The following is a 16,971-nucleotide window of genomic DNA, read 5'->3' as shown; positions in this document are numbered from 1 at the left end:
AGGTTTTAAACTCCTGGCCTCAAGCAGTTCTTCTGCCTCTGCCTCCCAAAGTGTTGGGATTATAGGCATGAGCCACCTCGCCTGGCCTGAAAAAAGCTTTTAGAAGGCTGGGTGTGGGGCTCGTGCCTATAATCCCAGCACTTTGGGAGGCTGAGGCCGGTGGATCTCTGGAGTCCAGGAGTTCCTGACCAGCCTGGTAACATGACGAAACCTATTCTCTACAAAAAATGAGCTGAGACTGGGCACGGTGGCCTGTAATCCCAGCATTTTGGGAGGCCGAGCTGGGTGGATCATGAAGTCAGGAATTTAAGACCAGCCTGGCCAAGATGCTGAAACCCCGTCTCTACTAAAAATACAAAAATTAGCTGGGCATGGTGGTGGGTCCCTGTAATCCCAGCTACTTAGGAGGCTGAGGCAGAGAATTGCTTGAACCCAGGAGGCGGAGGTTGCAGTGACCTGAGATAGCACCACTGCACTTCAGCCTGGGCAACAGAACGAGACTCCATCTCAAAAAAAAAAAAAAAAAAAGATGAGCTGAGCATGGTGGTATGCACTTGTAGTCCCAGCTGTTTGGGAGGCTGAAGTGGGAGGATCACCTGAACCCAGGAGGTTGAGGCTGCAGTGAGCCGTGATCGCACCACTGCACTCCAGCCTGGGTGGTACAGTGACACCTTGTTTCAAAAAAAAAAAAAAAAATTTATGAACATTTGTGCCCAGATCTTTATGGAGCGTATACTTTTCATTTCTTTTGAGTAGATATGTTGGAGTAGATTTGTTAGGTCATACAGTAGTAAGTCTATGTTTAATTTTTTAAGAGACTAACTTTTCCAATATGGTTGCACCATTTTACATTCTCACTAGCACTGTATGCGGGTTCCAGTTTCTCTACATCATTCCCCAACTTACTTTTCTTCTTTATTATCTATTGTTATCCTAGTGGGTATGAAGTAGTTTCCTAGTGTGGTTTTGATTTGCATTTCCCTAACAGCTAATGATGTTGAACATCTTTTCATTTGCTTATTGTTCATTTGTATATTTTCTTTGGAGAAATACCTATTCAGATCCTAGCTCATTTTTCAAAAATTGGGTGTGCCATCTTTTTCTTTATATATTTTATTTATGTGTATATATTTATTTATTTTAGAGATGAGATCTCACTTTGAAGTTCTGGTCTCGAACTCCTGGCCTCAAGCAGTCTTCCACCTGGGCTTCCCAAAGTGCTGGGATTACAGGTGTGACCCACTGTGTCTGGCCTATTTATCTTTTTATTATTGAGTTGGAGTAATTCTTTTTTTTTTTTTTTTTTTTTTTGAGATGGAGTCTCATTTTGCTGCCCAGGCTGGAGTGCAGTGGCATGATCTCAGCTCACTGCAACCTCCACCTCCCAGGTTCAAGTGATTCTCCTGCTTCAGCCTCCTGAGTAGCTGGGACTATAGGCACCCGCCACCACGCCTGGCTAATTTTTTGTATTAGTAGAGACGGGTTTTCCCTGTGTTAGCCAGGCTGGTCTCGAACTCCTGACCTCATGATCTGCCCTCCTCGGCCTCCCATAGTGTTGGGATTACAGGCGTGAATCACTGTGCCCAGCCCGGAGTAATTCTTTATATATCATTTTTGTTTTTTGAGACGGAGTCTGCTCTGTTGCCCAGGCTGGAGTGCTGTGGTGCCATCTCTGCTCACTGCAACCTCTGCCTCCTGGGTTCAAGCAATTCTCCTGCCACAGCCTCCCTAGTAGCTGGGATTACAGGTGCCCACCACCAAGCCCAGCTAATTTTTATAGTTTTAGTAGAGATTGGGTTTTGCCATTTTGGCCAGGCTGGTGTCAAATTCCTGACCTCAAATTATCTGCCTGCCTTGGCCTCCCAAAATGCTGGGATTACAGATGTGAGCCACTGCACCTGGTGTTCCTTTTTTTTTTTTTTTTTTTTTGAGATGGAGTCTCACTCTGTTGCCCAGGCTGGAGTGCAGTGTTGCGATCTCAGCTCACTGCAACCTCCACCTCCCAGTTTCAAGCAATTCTCCTGCCTCAGCCTCCCGAGTAGCTGGGACTACACGCACTCACCACCATGTCTGGCTCATTTTTGTATTTTTAGTAGCGATGGGGTTTCACTATGTTGGCCAGGCTGATCTCGAACCCCTGACCTTGTGATCTGTCTGTCTCGGCCTCCCAAAGTGCTAGGATTACAGGCGTGAGCCACTGCACCTGGCCACATTCTTTACATACTCTTATTCTATGGTTTTTATTTTCTTTTTTGAGACAGGGTCTCAGTCTGTCACCCAGGCAGGAGTGACGCAATTTTGGCTCACTGCAGCCTTGACCTCTTGGACTCAAGCAGTCCTCCCACCTCATCCTCCTGAGTAGGTGGGACTACAGATGTGCGCCACTATGCCTGGCTAATTTTGTAGAGACCAGGTTTCACCATGTTGCCCAGGCTGGTCTCAAACTCCTGAGCTCAAGTGATATGCCCACCTCAGCCTCCCAAAGTGTTGGAATTACAAGTGTGAGCCGCTGTGCTCAGTCTCTTTTAGCTTTCTTGATGGTGTTGGTGTCTTTTGACATGCAAAGGTTTTACATTTTCAGTAAATCAGTTTATTGATTTTTTGAATTGTTTGTGCTTTGGGTAATGTATATAAGAAACTTTCATGTATTATTGCTTTCCCCAGGATCGTGAAGATTTACTCCCTCCTATGCTGCTGCTTCTTCCTCCTCTTCTTTTTTTTTTTTTTTTTAATTTGAGACAGAGTCTCGCTCTGTCATCCAGGCTGGAGTGCAGTGGCGCAATCTCGATTCACTGCAAGCTCCGCCTCCCGGGTTCACACCATTCTCCTGCCTCAGCCTCCCGAGTAGCTGGGACTACAGGCGCCTGCCACCACTCCCGGCTAATTTTTTGTATTTTTAGTAGAGACGGGGTTTCACCATGTTAGCCAAGATGGTCTCGATCTCCTGACCTCGTGATCCGCCCACCTCAGCCTCCCAAAGTGCTGGTATTACAGGTGTGAGCCACCGCGCCCGGCCCCTCTTATGCTTCTTCTAATAATTTTATTTTCTTGTTAAGTTTTGGAAGGATTTTTTTTTTTTTTTGAGATGGAGTTTTGTTCTTGTTGCCCAGGCTGGAGTGCGATGGCACAATCTCAGCTCACTACAACCTCCGCCTCCTGGGTTCAAGCAATTCTCCTGCCTCAGCCTCCTGAGTAGCTGGGATTACAGGCTCCGGCCACAATGCCCGGCTAATTTTTTGTGTTTTTAGTAGAGACGGGGTTTCACCACATTGGTCTGAATGGTCTTGAACTCCTGACCTCAGGTGATCCACCCACCTCAGCCTCCCAAAGTGTTGGGATTACAGGTGTGAGCCACTGCGCCTGGCCCTTGAGAGGATTTTTTTTTGGAGGCGGGGGTCCCGCTATGTTGCCCAGGCTGGAGTGGAACTCCCAGGCTCAGGTGTTCATCCTGCCTCAGCCTCCTTGATAGCTGGGACTACAGGCACGCAACACCACACTCAGCTCGAGTTTTATAGTCTTAGCTCCTGTATTTAGGTCTTTGCTCCATTTTGAGTTAATTTTTGTGTAGAGTATGAAGTAGCATATAGATACCCAGTTGTCCTAGCATCATTATTTGAATTGTATGTGATATCCAGTTGTTCCAACACATTTATTGAAAGATTACCTCTTGCCTAATGAATATTTTTGGAAGTTTTATCAAAAATTAGTTGACAATATAAATATAAGAGTTTATTTCTGGACTCTCAGTTCTGTTCTCTTGATCTATATGTCTTTCTTTATGCCACTACCACACTGTCTTGATGGCTGTAGCTTTGTAACATGTTTTGAAATGGGGACATTTCAGTTCTCCAACTTTGTTTTTTCAAGATTGTATCAGTTATTTTGGGCCCCTTGCATTTCTTTCTTTTTTTTTTTTTTTTGAGACAAAGTCTAGCTTCGTTGCCCAGGCTGGAGTGTGCAGTGGCACGATCTCAGCTCACTGCAACCTCTGTCTCCTGGGTTCAAGCCATTCTTCTCCTCAGTCCTCATTAGCTGGGATTACAAGCATATATCACCACTTTGGCTAATTTTTGTATTTTTAGTAGACATGGGGTTTCACCATATTAGCCAGACTGGTCTTGAACTCCTGACCTCGAGTGATCCAGCTATCTCAGCCTCCTAAAGTGCTAGGATTACAGGTGTGAGCCACCACACCTGGCCTGCGTCCCTTGCATTTCTTCCTTCCTTCCTTTTTTTTTTTTTTTTGAGATGGAGTCTCACTCTGTCACCTGGGCTGGAGTGCAATGGAATGATCTCGCTCACTGCAACCTCTGCCTCACGGGTTCAAGCAATTCTCCTGCCTCAACCTCCTGAGTAGCTGAGATTACAGGTGCCCTCCACCGCACCTGGCTAATTTTTGTATTTTTAGTAGAGACAGGGTTTCGCTGTGTTGGCCAAGCTGGTTTCAAACTCCTGACCTCAGGTGATCCATGTTCTTTGGCCCCCCACAAAGTGCTGGGATTACAGACGTGAGCCACCTTTCCCATCTGGTCACTTGCATTTCTTTCTTTTTCTTTTTTTTTTTTTTCTTTTTTTTGAGACAGAGTCTTGCTCTGTCGCCCAGGCTGAAGTGCAGTGGCGTGATCTCGGCTCACTGTAAGCTCCGCCTCCTGGGCTCACACCATTCTCCTGCCTCAGCCTCCCGAGTAGCTGGGACTACAGGCGCCTGCCACCACGCCCGGCTACTTTTTTGTATTTTTAGTAGAGACGGGGTTTCACCATGTTGGCCAGGATGGTCTCGATCTCCTGACCTCGTGATCCGCCCACCTCAGCCTCCCAAAGTGCTGGGATTATAGGTGTGAGCCACTATGCCCAACTGTCCCTTGCATTTCTATATGAATTTTAGGATCAGCTTTTCGATTTCTGCAAGAAAGGAACCTGGGGTTTTGATAGGATTCAGTTGAATCTGTGACCAATTTGGTTAGTATTGCCATCTTAACAATGTTAAATCTTCTGATCCATAAACATGGAATGCCTTTCCATTTATTTAGGTTGTCTTTAATTTTATTCAGCAATGTTTTATGTTTTCATTGTTTTCAGTATATAAGTCTTACACTTTGGTTGATTTTTGTTTTTTGTTTTTTTTTTTTTTTGAGACAATCTCACTCTGTTGCGCAGGCTGGAATACAGTGGCACAATCATGGCACATTGTAGCTATGACCTCCTGGACTCAAGTAATCCTGCCACCTCAATCTTCTAAGTAGCTGGGACTATAGGCATGTGCCACCACATTCAGCTAATTTTTAAAAAATTTTTTGTGGAGGCAGGATCTTACTAGGTTGGCCAGGCTGGTCTTGAACTCCAAGTAATCCTCCTGCCTTGGCCTCCGGACGTATTTATGTCACTGTACCTGCCATAAATTTTTTTCTAAGCTACTTCTTAGTGATGGTATTATGAATGGAATTGTTATCTTCATTTCATTTTGGGGTTGTTCGTTGCTAGTATATAGAAGGTTATTTAAATTTTGCACCCATTTATTCTATGGTCAGATTAAATGTGTGGCCAGCATGACTTCTAAGTGTTTGACAGTGTTGCTTAATTATTTTGTCTTGATCGGCTGCACTTTACACTAGATACCCTGGACTAGTTGTGGGTACCATAGGCTTAGTTTATAGCATTATGTTACTCTGTGTGTTAAAAGCACATCAAAATAGCACTGTGTGTAAATCATTTGATTTGTTAAGTCATACTCAGAATGTAGTGCCTTTAATTTCTTAATACACAAAATACATATATTTTTTCCTTTTTTTGGGGGGGTTGCAGAGTCTCACTCTGTCACTCAGGCTGGAGTGCAGTGGCACAGTCTCTGCTCACTGCAACCTTTGCTTCCCGTATTCAAGCAATTCCCCTGCCTCAGCTTCCCCAGTAGCTGAGACTACAGGCACCCACCACCACGCCCAGCTAATTTTTGTATTTTTGGTAGAGATGGGGTTTCACCTTGTTGGCCAGGATGGTCTCAAACTTCTGACCTCAGGTGATCTACCTTCCTTGGCCTCCCAAAGTGCTGGGATTACAGGCGTGAGCCACTGCACCCGGCCGAAAATACACATTTTCATATAGATAAATCAAATAGATAAAATGTACATTTTGATGGATAATCCACTTGGTTTTATTTTTTGATTAGTGATGAATAGCCTCTATAGTTTAGTTGTCATGTAAAAGAATTTTTTTTTTTTTTTTTTTTTTTGAGACAGTTTTGCTCTTGTTGCCCAGACTGGAGTACAATGGCGCAATCTCGGCTCATTGCCATCTCTGCCTTCTGGGTTAAAGCGAGTCTCCCGCCTCACCCTCCCGAGTAGCTGGCATTGCAGGCATGGGCTACCACGCCCGACTAATTTTGTATTTTTTTAGTAGAGATGGGATTTCTTCATGTTGGTCAGGCTGGTCTCGAACCCTCAACCTCAGGCGATCTGCCCGCCTTGGCCTCCCAAAGTGCTGGGGTGACAGGCATGAGCCACCACACCCAGCTTTTGTTTTTGTTTGTTTGTTTGTTTGTTTTTTGTATTTTTGAGATGGAGTCTTGCTCTGTCGCCCAGGCTGGAGTGTAGTGGCACAATCTTGGCTCACTGCAACCTCTGCCTTCTGGGTTCAAGCAATTCTCCTGCCTCAACCTCCCAGGTAGCTGGAACTACAGGCATGTGCCACCACACCTGGCTACTTTTTGTATTTTTAGTAGAGACGGGATTTCCCCATATAGGCCAGGCTGGTCTCGAACTCCTGACCTCGTGATCTGCCCCTGTCGGCCTCCCAAAGTGCTGGGATTACAGGCGTGAGCCACCACGCCTGGCCTGTCATATAAAATTAAAAGCAAAAGCTGGGGCTGGGCGTGGTGGCTCACGCCTGTAATCCCAGCACTTTGGTAGGCCGAGGAGGGCGGATCACCTGAGGTTGGGAGTTCGAGACCATCCTGGCCAACATGGTGAAACCCTGTCTCTACTAAAAATACAAAAAATTAGCCGGGTGTGGTGGCAGGCACCTGTAATCCCAGCTACTTGGGAGGCTGAGACAGGGGAATTGCTTGAACCCGGGAGGTGGAGGTTGCAGTGAGTCAAGATTGCGCCACTGCACTCCAGCTGGGCGACAGAGCAAGACTCCATCTCAAAAAAAAAAACATACAAAAATTAGCCAGGCATGGTGGTACATGCCTGTACTCCCAGCTACTCGGGAGGCCAAGGTGGGAGAAACACTGGAACCTGGGAGGCAGAGGTTGCAGTGAGCCGAGATGGCACTGTTGCACTCCAGTCTGGGTGAGAGAGTGAGACTCCATCTCAAAAAAGGAAAGAAAAAAAGAAAAAGACGGGTGCCTGTAGTCCCAGCTACTTGGAACACTGAGGCAGAAGAATCACTTGAGGAGTTTAAGGCTCTGGTATGCTATGATCATACCCCTTAATAGCTACTGACTGCATTCCAGTCTGGGCAACGGAGAAAGACCTCATCTCTATTTGTAAAATAATTGAGAGTGAAATTCACACAATGTTGTTTGTGTACTATATTTATTCATTACCATATTTGCCTGTTGTTGAAGTATAAGAGAATTTTTAGACTGGTTTATTTCATTCATTCTCTTTCAGTTATGAAACAAAGAATTAAACCTTTAAATTTTATGTTTATGAGATTATTTCTGAAATTTAACATATTTTTCAGGGTCAGTTAAATGAAAGCATGGACCATGGGGGAGTTGGACCATATGAACTGTAAGTTTATATGAAGAGATGTTCATTGTGTTGTCTTTCTTACAAGTAGGTTTTATCAGTTCTATTTCATAGCAATCAAGTGATTCCAGTAACCTGTTGTTAAATATGTAGTCATATTTATCAACTTGATGTATTGAATTTGGCATCAAACTCTGATCGATATTGTAATCTATCAGAGTTTTGAGATTATATATGAATTTTGAGGAAAAGATATTAATTCAGATTCAGAGTACTGAATATGAATCTGAGTTGTTAGTTTAATATAGAGAGCCACAGTTTTAATCTTCTCTTACAGAAAAATTTGTAGAAATGCCTCAAAAAGTCAAATGCTTTCTGTTTTGCTTTAATATACAAACAAATTCATACAGTCATTCAAACAGAAATTCATGCAATCCAGCTGGGCAGTGACTCACACCTGTAATCCCAGCACTTTGGGAGGCCGACGTGGGCGGGTCATTTGAGGTCAGGAGTTCGAGACCAGCCTGGCCAACACGGCGAAACCCTGTCTCTTCTAAAAATTCAAAATTTAGCTGGGCAACAGAGCGAGACTCGGTCTCAACGACAACAAAAATGAAATTCATATAATCTTAAAGTCATTTTAGACAAGCTCCATTAGATGAGTATGGTGGTTAATCTGCTCTGTATTGTACACTCAAGTAAAAAGCCTTGGTGTGGGAGGAGAGTGAGAGGATAGATCACTCATGTACATTTAAATGACAGAGACAATTGCTACCCCTTTTGGATTCTTTATTTTTATTTTTTTGGAGAGGGAGTCTCCCTCTGTCACCCAGGCTGGAGCACAGTGGCATGATCTTGGCTCACCGCAACCTCCACCTCCTGGGTTCAAGCGATTGTCCTGCCGCAGCCTGCCAAGTAGCTGGGACTACAGGCGTGCACCACCACACCTGGCTAATTTTTTTTTTTTTATTTTGAGACAAAGTCTCGCTCTTGTCCCCCAGCCTCCCGAGTAGCTGGGATTATAGGTTCCTGCCACGACGCCCAGCTAATTTTTGCATTTTTAATAGAGACGGGATTTCCCCATGTTGGCCAGGCTGGAATTTTTGTATTTTTAGTGAAGACAGGGTTTTACCATGTTGGCCAGGCTGGTCTTGAACTCCCGACCTCAAGTGGTCCACCCACCTCAGCCTCCCAAAGTGCTGGGATTAAGCCACCACGCCTGTTGGATTCTTGAAATTAAGCTAATAACTTAAAAAAAAAGATATAGAGAAGAAATTTTGTACCATGATGTGAACTAATTGGGTAGTTTTGGAAAGATCCCAGATTTTCTGCTGACATTGCCAAATGAGGTTGGATAATACCTAATTTCATAGATATTTTGAATGAAGTAAATTTGAATAACTAGAAGACTTTTTTTCTTTGTCAATTTAATAAACTTGTTCTAATTTACCTTAGTTTTGGGGTGCTTGATGCTTATGAAAATAAATAATTGTCTTCTTTTACATCGTTGCACTCCTAAGAGCAAGATGGGTCACCAGCAGCTGTATTGGAGTCACCCGTGAAAATTGAGTCAGGGTTCTTGCTCTTGTTGCATCTGCTCAAACCAGCAAGGTCTGATCCAGAAATACGGCCACAATATGTGTCGCCAGTGTTTCCATCAGTACACGAAGGACATAGGTTTCATTAAGTTGGACTAAGCGATCTTCCTTGAATGGATTATCCAAGGCACCTACCCAGTGAAAAACCTCTTTGTACATACCTCTTTGTACAATACCTCTTTGTACATAAAATAAACATTTATAAAATAAGTAAATAATTGATTCACATTCTGTGAACAAGGAGGTAAACAATTATCGGGCCACCCTCATCTTGACCTGCTGTTCTGTTTGTTTAGAGCACAGATAATTTGCTGTCATGTACTTTTTTCCTTTTACTTAATTATATTACATTTCTTTTTCTCCTTTTTCTTGACTATATGCTGAAAGTAATTTAACTTTTTGCATATTTATTTTTGGTTTTGCTTTTCTTCCCAGTGGCATGGAACATTGTGAGAAATTTGAAATCTCAGAAACTAGTGTGAACAGAGGGCCAGAAAAAATCAGACCAGAATGTTTTGAGCTACTTCGGGTACTTGGTAAAGGGGGCTATGGAAAGGTAGGCAATATTTTTGAAATGAGAGCTGTTGTCTGTCTTGAATAGATTGATTTTTATGCCCTGGTTCCAGCAGTCATCTTTAATCTTTGTCAGCTGTCAGCAAAGGATATGATCATGACCACTTAGCTGGTATGTTTGAGGGATGTACAGAAGTTCAGTTTTCCCTTCCCTTCATACCACCACACATGTAAAAGCCTGGCACATAATAGGTACTCAGTCAATATTTGTGGAATAAATAAGTAGGCAGCTATACCAGGCAAAGTCTATTATTAGAGGGTTCATTCTTTACTTTGGTTAAATGGTATCCTCTTTAAAAATAAACTCCTCCTTGCTTACAAGAGACATGGCACTCTAAGTTGTTATCTGTTACTGAGACCTTAGTCTCAGCTGGTTATCTGGAACAATAGAATTGAGGAAGCTGAAGGAATATAAAAAGGGGGAGGAAAACTGAAGAAAACTATTTAGTTTCACAGTTTTGCCCAAGGCTTTATAACTTAAGACATCACTTTTATGAGTTCTGCCCATGAAAATTTTTACCAAACTATTCTCTTATCAAAATAATTTAGATAACAACTTGGTTAGGATTAAGTTTTAAGAACTATTTTTGCTATTGTGTAGTGTTAATTTTTGCAAAGCAGACATTTGTAGTCTATTCTTATGCTTAAGAACACATTCTAATTTCTAATCATCCTGAATGTGCAACACATGCACTTTGAATCTCACATACTTTAGGTGTTGCATGAAAATGTTTATAGTTGTCTTTCAGTATGGGGGAGGGATAAGGGGGGACTGATTCCAAGAGCTTTGCAGATAATGAAATCTGCCAATGCTCAAGTGCCTTATATAAAATGGCATAGTATTTGCATATAAGCTACACGCATCCTCCCATATACTTGGTTTTTTATTTTCTTTTTTATGATTTTTGAGACGGAGTCTCACTCTTTCCCATAGGCTGGAGTGCAGTGGCGCGATCTCAGCTCACTGCAACCTCTGCCTTCCGGATTCAAGTGATTCTCCTGCCTCAGTCTCCTGAGTAGCTGGGATTACAGGTGTGCGCCACTACATCCAGCTAATTTTTATATTTTTGGTAGAGACGAAGTTTCACCATGTTGGCCAGGCTGGTCTTGAACTCCTGACCTCAGGTGATCCGCCTGAGTCGGCCTCCCAAAGTGCTGGGATTACAGGTGTGAGCTGCCGCACCTGGCCATATTTATATTATTTTTTATTATTTGTATTGTTTATTGTTTTTCCCCGCAAATATTTTCATTCTGAGGTTGGTTGAATCCGCGGCTGCTGAACCTATAGATTCAGAGGACCAAGTATAAGTACAAGCTATATTAAGTAATAGGTAAACAGTAATTTCTTGTCAACTATTTTTAAATAGTTTTATGTGAAGCAAAGGCAGTGGCAACCTTGAAAGAAATTTATGAAATATTTTATAATTTTTAAGGTGGCATTATGCTTCTGGGAACACTGTTATAGCTTGTTCTAAGTAGGATTTTATATATTAATATGAAGTAACAGTGTTTATTATTAGATGGTCATTGTCCAACATTACCACCAGATGGCAGCAGAACAAACAGGAAAGTCATGATCGTTAATGTGGTCTGTTCTTTTAGCTGATCATTTTTGCACGTAGTTTTTATAATGTAAACTGCTGTGGCGTATGTTTCTTATAACTAGGAATTAAGGGAGTATGCCTGACATAGTTTGCCTTTGAATAACACACACTTTTTTTTAATCCAGGTTTTTCAAGTACGAAAAGTAACAGGAGCAAATACTGGGAAAATATTTGCCATGAAGGTGCTTAAAAAGGTGATTTCCACTCCCCGTTTTTAGTCCTCTCACACCGTATTCTTACACTGGATCTTAGCCAAAAGGCTGAGAAGCAATCACCTCATATTTTTAATTGTTGTAACATTTTAGCCTAAAATTTGCAGTCAAAAAAATGTATCTCAAGCCAGGTACAGTGATGCATACCTGGATACTTGGGTGACTGAGGCAGGAGGATTGCTTGAACTAGGAGTTCAAGGGTAGCCTGAGCAATGTGGCAAGACCCAGTGTCTTACAGAAAAAATGTATTTCTTTTTTTTTGAGATGGAGTCGCGCTCTGTCGCCCAGGCTGGAGTGCGGTAGCGCGATCTCGGCTCACTGCAACCTCCATCTCCCAGGTTCAAGTAATTCTCCTGCCTCAGCCTCCGGAATAGCTGGGACTACAGGCACACACCGCCATGCCCAGCTACTTTTTTGTATTTTTGGTAGAAATGGGATTTCACTGTATTGGCCAGGATGGTCTTGATCACCTGACCTCAGGTGATCTGCCTGCCTCGGCCTCCCAAAGTGCTGGGATTACAGGCATGAGCCACCGCACCCAGCAAAAAATGTATTTCTAACACAGTTGCAATACCTTTTAGAATGTGAGGTATGTTTCATTACTGTTATTCCTATTTTTATTTCTGCTTGTTGAGGGTGGAAAAGAGAGCTCTTGCAATTAGTTGTTGAGGTAACTCTTTGCTGTTTCTGGTCTCATTTCTAAGTAATAAGCATATACTGCTATTTCTCTTTCTGTCTTTTTTTTTTTTTTGAGATGAACTCTCACTCTGTTGTCCAGGCTGGAGTGCAGTGGTGCAATCTCAGCTCACTGCAACCTCTGCCTCCCAGATTCAAGTGATTCTCCTGCCCCAGCCTCCCTAGTAGCTGGGATTACAGGCGCCTACCACCATGCCTGGCTAATTTTTGTATTTTTAGTATAGACGGGGTTTCACCATACTGGCCAGGCTGGTCTCGAACTCCTGACCTCAGGTGATGTACCTGTCTCAGCCTCCCAAACTGCTGGGATTACAGGCGTGAGCCACTGTGCCTGGCCTACTGCTTTTTTTTTTTTTTTTTTTGGAGACAGAGTCTCGCTCTGTCATCCAGGCTGGAGTGTAGTGGCAGGATCTCAGCTCACTGTAAGCTCCGCCTCCCAGGTTCACGCCATTCTCCTGCCTCAGCCTCCCAAGTAGCTGGGACTACAGGCACCTGCCACCACTCCTGGCTAATTTTTTGTATTTTTAATAGAGACTGGGTTTCACCATGTTATCCAGGATGGTCTCGATCTCCTGACCTCGTGATCCACCCATCTCAGCCTCCCAAAGTGCTGAGATTACAGGTGTGAGCCACCGCACCCGGCCAACCTTTTTTTTTTTTTTTTTGAAACAGAGTTTCACTCATGTTGCTCAGGCTGGAGTGCAATGGCGTGATCTCAGCTCACCGCAACCTCTGCCTCCCAGGTGCAAGCGATTCTCCTGCCTCAGTCTCCCTAGGAGGTGGGATTACAGGCATGTGCCACCACGCCCAGCTAATTTTGCATTTTTAGTAAAGACGTGGTTTCTCCATGGGGTTTCTCCATGTTGGTCAGGCTGGTTTCGAACTCCCGACCTAAGGTGATCCGCCTGCCTCCGCCTCCCAAAGTGCTGGGATTACAGGCATGAGCCACCACGTCTGGCCAACTGCTATCTTTTTAATTCAGCAGTTTTCAAATTTTTTGTTTTTTTAGAGACACAGCCTCACTCTGTTGCCCAGGCTGGAGTGCAGTGGCATGATCTCGACTCACTGCAACCTCCACCTCCCGGGTTAAAGCAATTCTCCTGCTTCAGCTTCTTGAGTGGCTGGGATTACAGGCACCCACCACCACACCTGGCTAATTTTTGTATTTTTAGTAGAGATGCGGTTTCGCCATGTTGGCCATGCTGGTATCAAACTCCTGACCTCAGGGGATTGGCCTGCCTCGGCCTCCCAAAGTGTTGGGATTACAGGGTGAGCCACCACTCCTGGCTGTATTAACTTTCTTTTATGAGAGTTAAGGATATCAATCTTGTTTACTTCACCCTCCTTTATGTCATCCTCTCATTTTGTTTTGCTTTCTTTGAATCTACTATTGTCCTCTGATACCTTTCAACAATTTTGTAAAATGCCTTTCAGTCTAGTGTTCTTTGATCAGACTTATAAGATAATCTATCAGTTCCATTTATTTCCCAGAGGCATATCTTAGGAAGTTTCTATCCACCTGTTCCCATCTGGAGTCGTAGCTCTTTAGTCACAACTGTTATGACTGGACTCTTTCTTCACCACAATCCCTGGAATCCTCTTGGCTCCTTCAGTGTTGAATCTTTTGTTTCCTGGATCCCATAGCTTTTCCTTTTTCTTAGTTTATGCCCTTGTTTTGGTGACACTCTACTAGTGACTCCCTCAGAAAAGGTACATAAAGATACATTTATAATAAAAAATATCCATATTGTATATTTGAGATTTCTTTATGTTTATATTTACTTGATTATGTTATTAGAGTTGAAAATTATTTTCACTTAGAATTTTGCTCAATTTTCTTCTGTACTCGAGAGTTTCTGTTGAAGTGCTTTGGCATTCTGATTCCCAGTCCTTTACGCATGGCCTATTTTTCTGTGGAAATATTTAAGATTTTCTCTTTATTTCTGATCTAAGTTTTTATAGTGATGTGTCTTGCTTTGACTTTATTATTTTTATTTAGTTTTTGATAGGGTCTCGCCCTGTCACCTAGGCAGGAGTGCAGTGATCCAGTCATAGCTAAGTGCAACCTCAAACTCCTGGGCTCAAGCTATCCTCCCACCTCAGTCTCCTGAGTAGCTGGGACCACAGGCACACACCACCAGGCCTGGCTAATAAAAAAATGTAGAGATGGGCACTCACCATGTTGCCCAGGCTGGTGTTGAACTCCTGGGCTCAAGTGATCCACCTGCCTCGGCCACCCAAAGTGCTGGGATTGAATTACAGGTGTGACCCACTGTGAGCGGCCTATTAATTAAATTAATTAATTTTTTTATTTTTAAGAGACAGAGTCTCACTCTGTTTCCCAGGCTGGAGTGAGGTGGTGTGATCATACCTCACTGTAACCTGTAACTCCTGGGCTCAAGAAATCCTTCTGCCACAACTTCTGAGTAGCCAGGACTACAGACGCATGCCACCATGCCCAGTTCATTTTTAAAATGTTTCATAGAGACAAGGTCTTCCTGTGTTTCCCAGGCTGACCTGGAACTCCTGGCCTCAAGTAGTTGTTCTGTTTTGGCTGCCAAAGTGTTGGGATTACAGGTGTGTGCCACTGTGCCCAGCCTATTTTTATTCTTTTAATCTTAAAGCTTTAGTCTTTCAGTTCTAGGAAATTTTCTTAGGTGATTTATTTGATAATTTCCTTCCCACTGTCTTCTCTTCTTGGAATTGCAATTAGTTGGATGTTGGATCTCCTTAACTGATCATCTAATTTTTCTTATCTTTTCCACATTTCCATTTCTTTGTCTTGTTGTTTACTTTCTTCTACTGAATTTTTTTTTTGAGATGAAGTTTTGCTCTTGTTGCCCAGGCTAGAGTGCAATGGCGCTATCTTGGCTCATCGCAACCTCCGCCTCCCGGGTTCAAGCAATTCTCCTGCCTCAGCCTCCTGAGTAGCTGGGATTACAGGCATGCGCCACCACGCCCGGCTAATTTTGTATTTTTAGTAGAGACAGGGTTCCTCAATGTTGGTCAGGCTGGTCACAAACTCCCGACTTAGGTGATCCGCCCGCCTTGGCCTCCCAAAGTGCTGGGATTATAGGCGTGAGCCACCATGCCCAGCCATTCTACTAAATTTTTTTTAAAGCTATTGTATTTGTGATTCTCCAGAATTCTTTGTATTGTTTTTGTTTTATAGCAACCTGTTTTACGAGTATAATATCTTCTTTTATCCCTCTGAAAGTTTTATTATTTTTTTAATTTTAATTTTAATACCTTTTTTGAGACAGAGTCTCACTCTTGCACAATTTTGAGTGCAGTGGTGCAATCTTGGCTCACTGCAACCCCTGCCTCCTGGGTTCAAGCAGTTCTCCTGCCTCAGCCTCCTGAGTAGCTGGGATTATAGGCACCTTCTACCACACCCAGCTAACTTTTGTATTTTTAGCAGATATGGGTTTTCACCATGTTGGCCAGACTGGTCTTGAACTCCTGACCTCAGGCAATCCATCCGCCTCGGCCTCCCAAAGTGCTGAGATTGCAGGTGTGAGCCACCACACCTGGCCTGCCTCAGTTTTAATTATAATTATTTGAAATATTCTTTTGTTTTATGCATGTTCTTTTTTGAGTTCTGTTTTCTTTGACTTTGATTTAGTCAGTTTTAGTCACTTTGTTCCGTGTTAGAGGCCTTCTTTAGATGTCTGGTGTCATTCATTGATTATTCTTTCTTCTTTTTTTGAGATGGAGTCTTGCTCTGTCGTCTAGGCTGGAGTGTAGTGGTGACACAGTCTTGGCTCACTACAATCTCCACCTCCTGGGTTCAAGCGATTCTTGTGCCTCAGCCACCCAAGTAGCTGGGATTACAGGCATGCGCCACCAGGCCTGGCTAATTTTTGCATTTTTAGTAGTGACAGGGTTTCACCATGTTGTCGGCCTTATCTCAAACTCCTGACCTCAAGTGATCTGTCCGCCTAGGCCTCAATAATCCATCCACTGTGCCTGGCCCAGTTATTCATGTTTCAGAGTAGAACTCTGAAAAGCTGATCAGAAGTTCTGTGTGTGTAAGCTTCTCTGCAGGGTAGTCAAGTGGTTAGCTGGCACTTCATCAAGAACTTCAAATAATAGTGTCTGTAGGGCTGGGTGCCGTGGCTCACGCCTGTAATCCCAGCACTTTGGGAGGCTGAGGCAGGTTGATCACCTGAGGTCAGGACTTCAAAACCAGCCTGGCCATCTGGTTTGGGGGTGCTGAGGCAGGAGAATCGCTTGAGCCTGGGAGGCAGAGGTTGCAGTGAGCAGAGATCGCACCGTTGCACTCCAGCGTGGACAACAAGAGCAAAACTCAATTTCAAATAAATAAATAAATAAATAAATAAATACTGTCTGTAGATCTTTTTTCTGGGGAGGATCAGTTGGTGCTAAGAAAGACCCACCGTTCTTTTGCCTGGAAAAAGCATTCTGGAGCTGAGTGAGAGAAGATGGAGATCTTACCTCTCAACACGCGGGCTTTCGCCAAACTCGAGTTTTTACATTAGCACTTTACTCTGTGGATCTAATCTTTCACTCTTTTTTGTCTCGGAGAATTTACCTCTCCTAGGGTTAGTTCTTCGACTTAGTGTGGAGATGGGAG

At 43.4% G+C, this 16,971-nt stretch overlaps 1 protein-coding gene and 1 pseudogene across 5 annotated transcripts in view; both read left to right on the top strand.

The window, feature by feature from the left end:
- RPS6KB1 (ribosomal protein S6 kinase B1) overlaps positions 1 to 16,971 on the top strand; it is a 56,329-nt gene that overhangs the window by 10,197 nt on the left and 29,161 nt on the right. For all 5 annotated transcript variants that reach the window (XR_012088801.1, XM_008011238.3, XM_073004884.1 and 2 more), the window contains exons 2-4: positions 7,684 to 7,733; positions 9,725 to 9,845; positions 11,592 to 11,660. Coding sequence is in view for 4 of the 5 variants with exons in the window: in XM_008011238.3 (XP_008009429.1) it covers positions 7,684 to 7,733; positions 9,725 to 9,845; positions 11,592 to 11,660 (240 nt within the window). In the remaining variant the exon portion in view is untranslated. The remainder of the gene's footprint in view (positions 1 to 7,683; positions 7,734 to 9,724; positions 9,846 to 11,591; positions 11,661 to 16,971) is intronic.
- LOC119622124 (small ribosomal subunit protein uS14-like) lies at positions 9,052 to 9,390 on the top strand (annotated as a pseudogene).

Source organism: Chlorocebus sabaeus, chromosome 16, assembly GCF_047675955.1.
Source record: "Chlorocebus sabaeus isolate Y175 chromosome 16, mChlSab1.0.hap1, whole genome shotgun sequence".
Lineage (NCBI taxonomy): Eukaryota > Metazoa > Chordata > Mammalia > Primates > Cercopithecidae > Chlorocebus > Chlorocebus sabaeus.
This window is presented reverse-complemented; position numbering and strand designations above follow the sequence as displayed.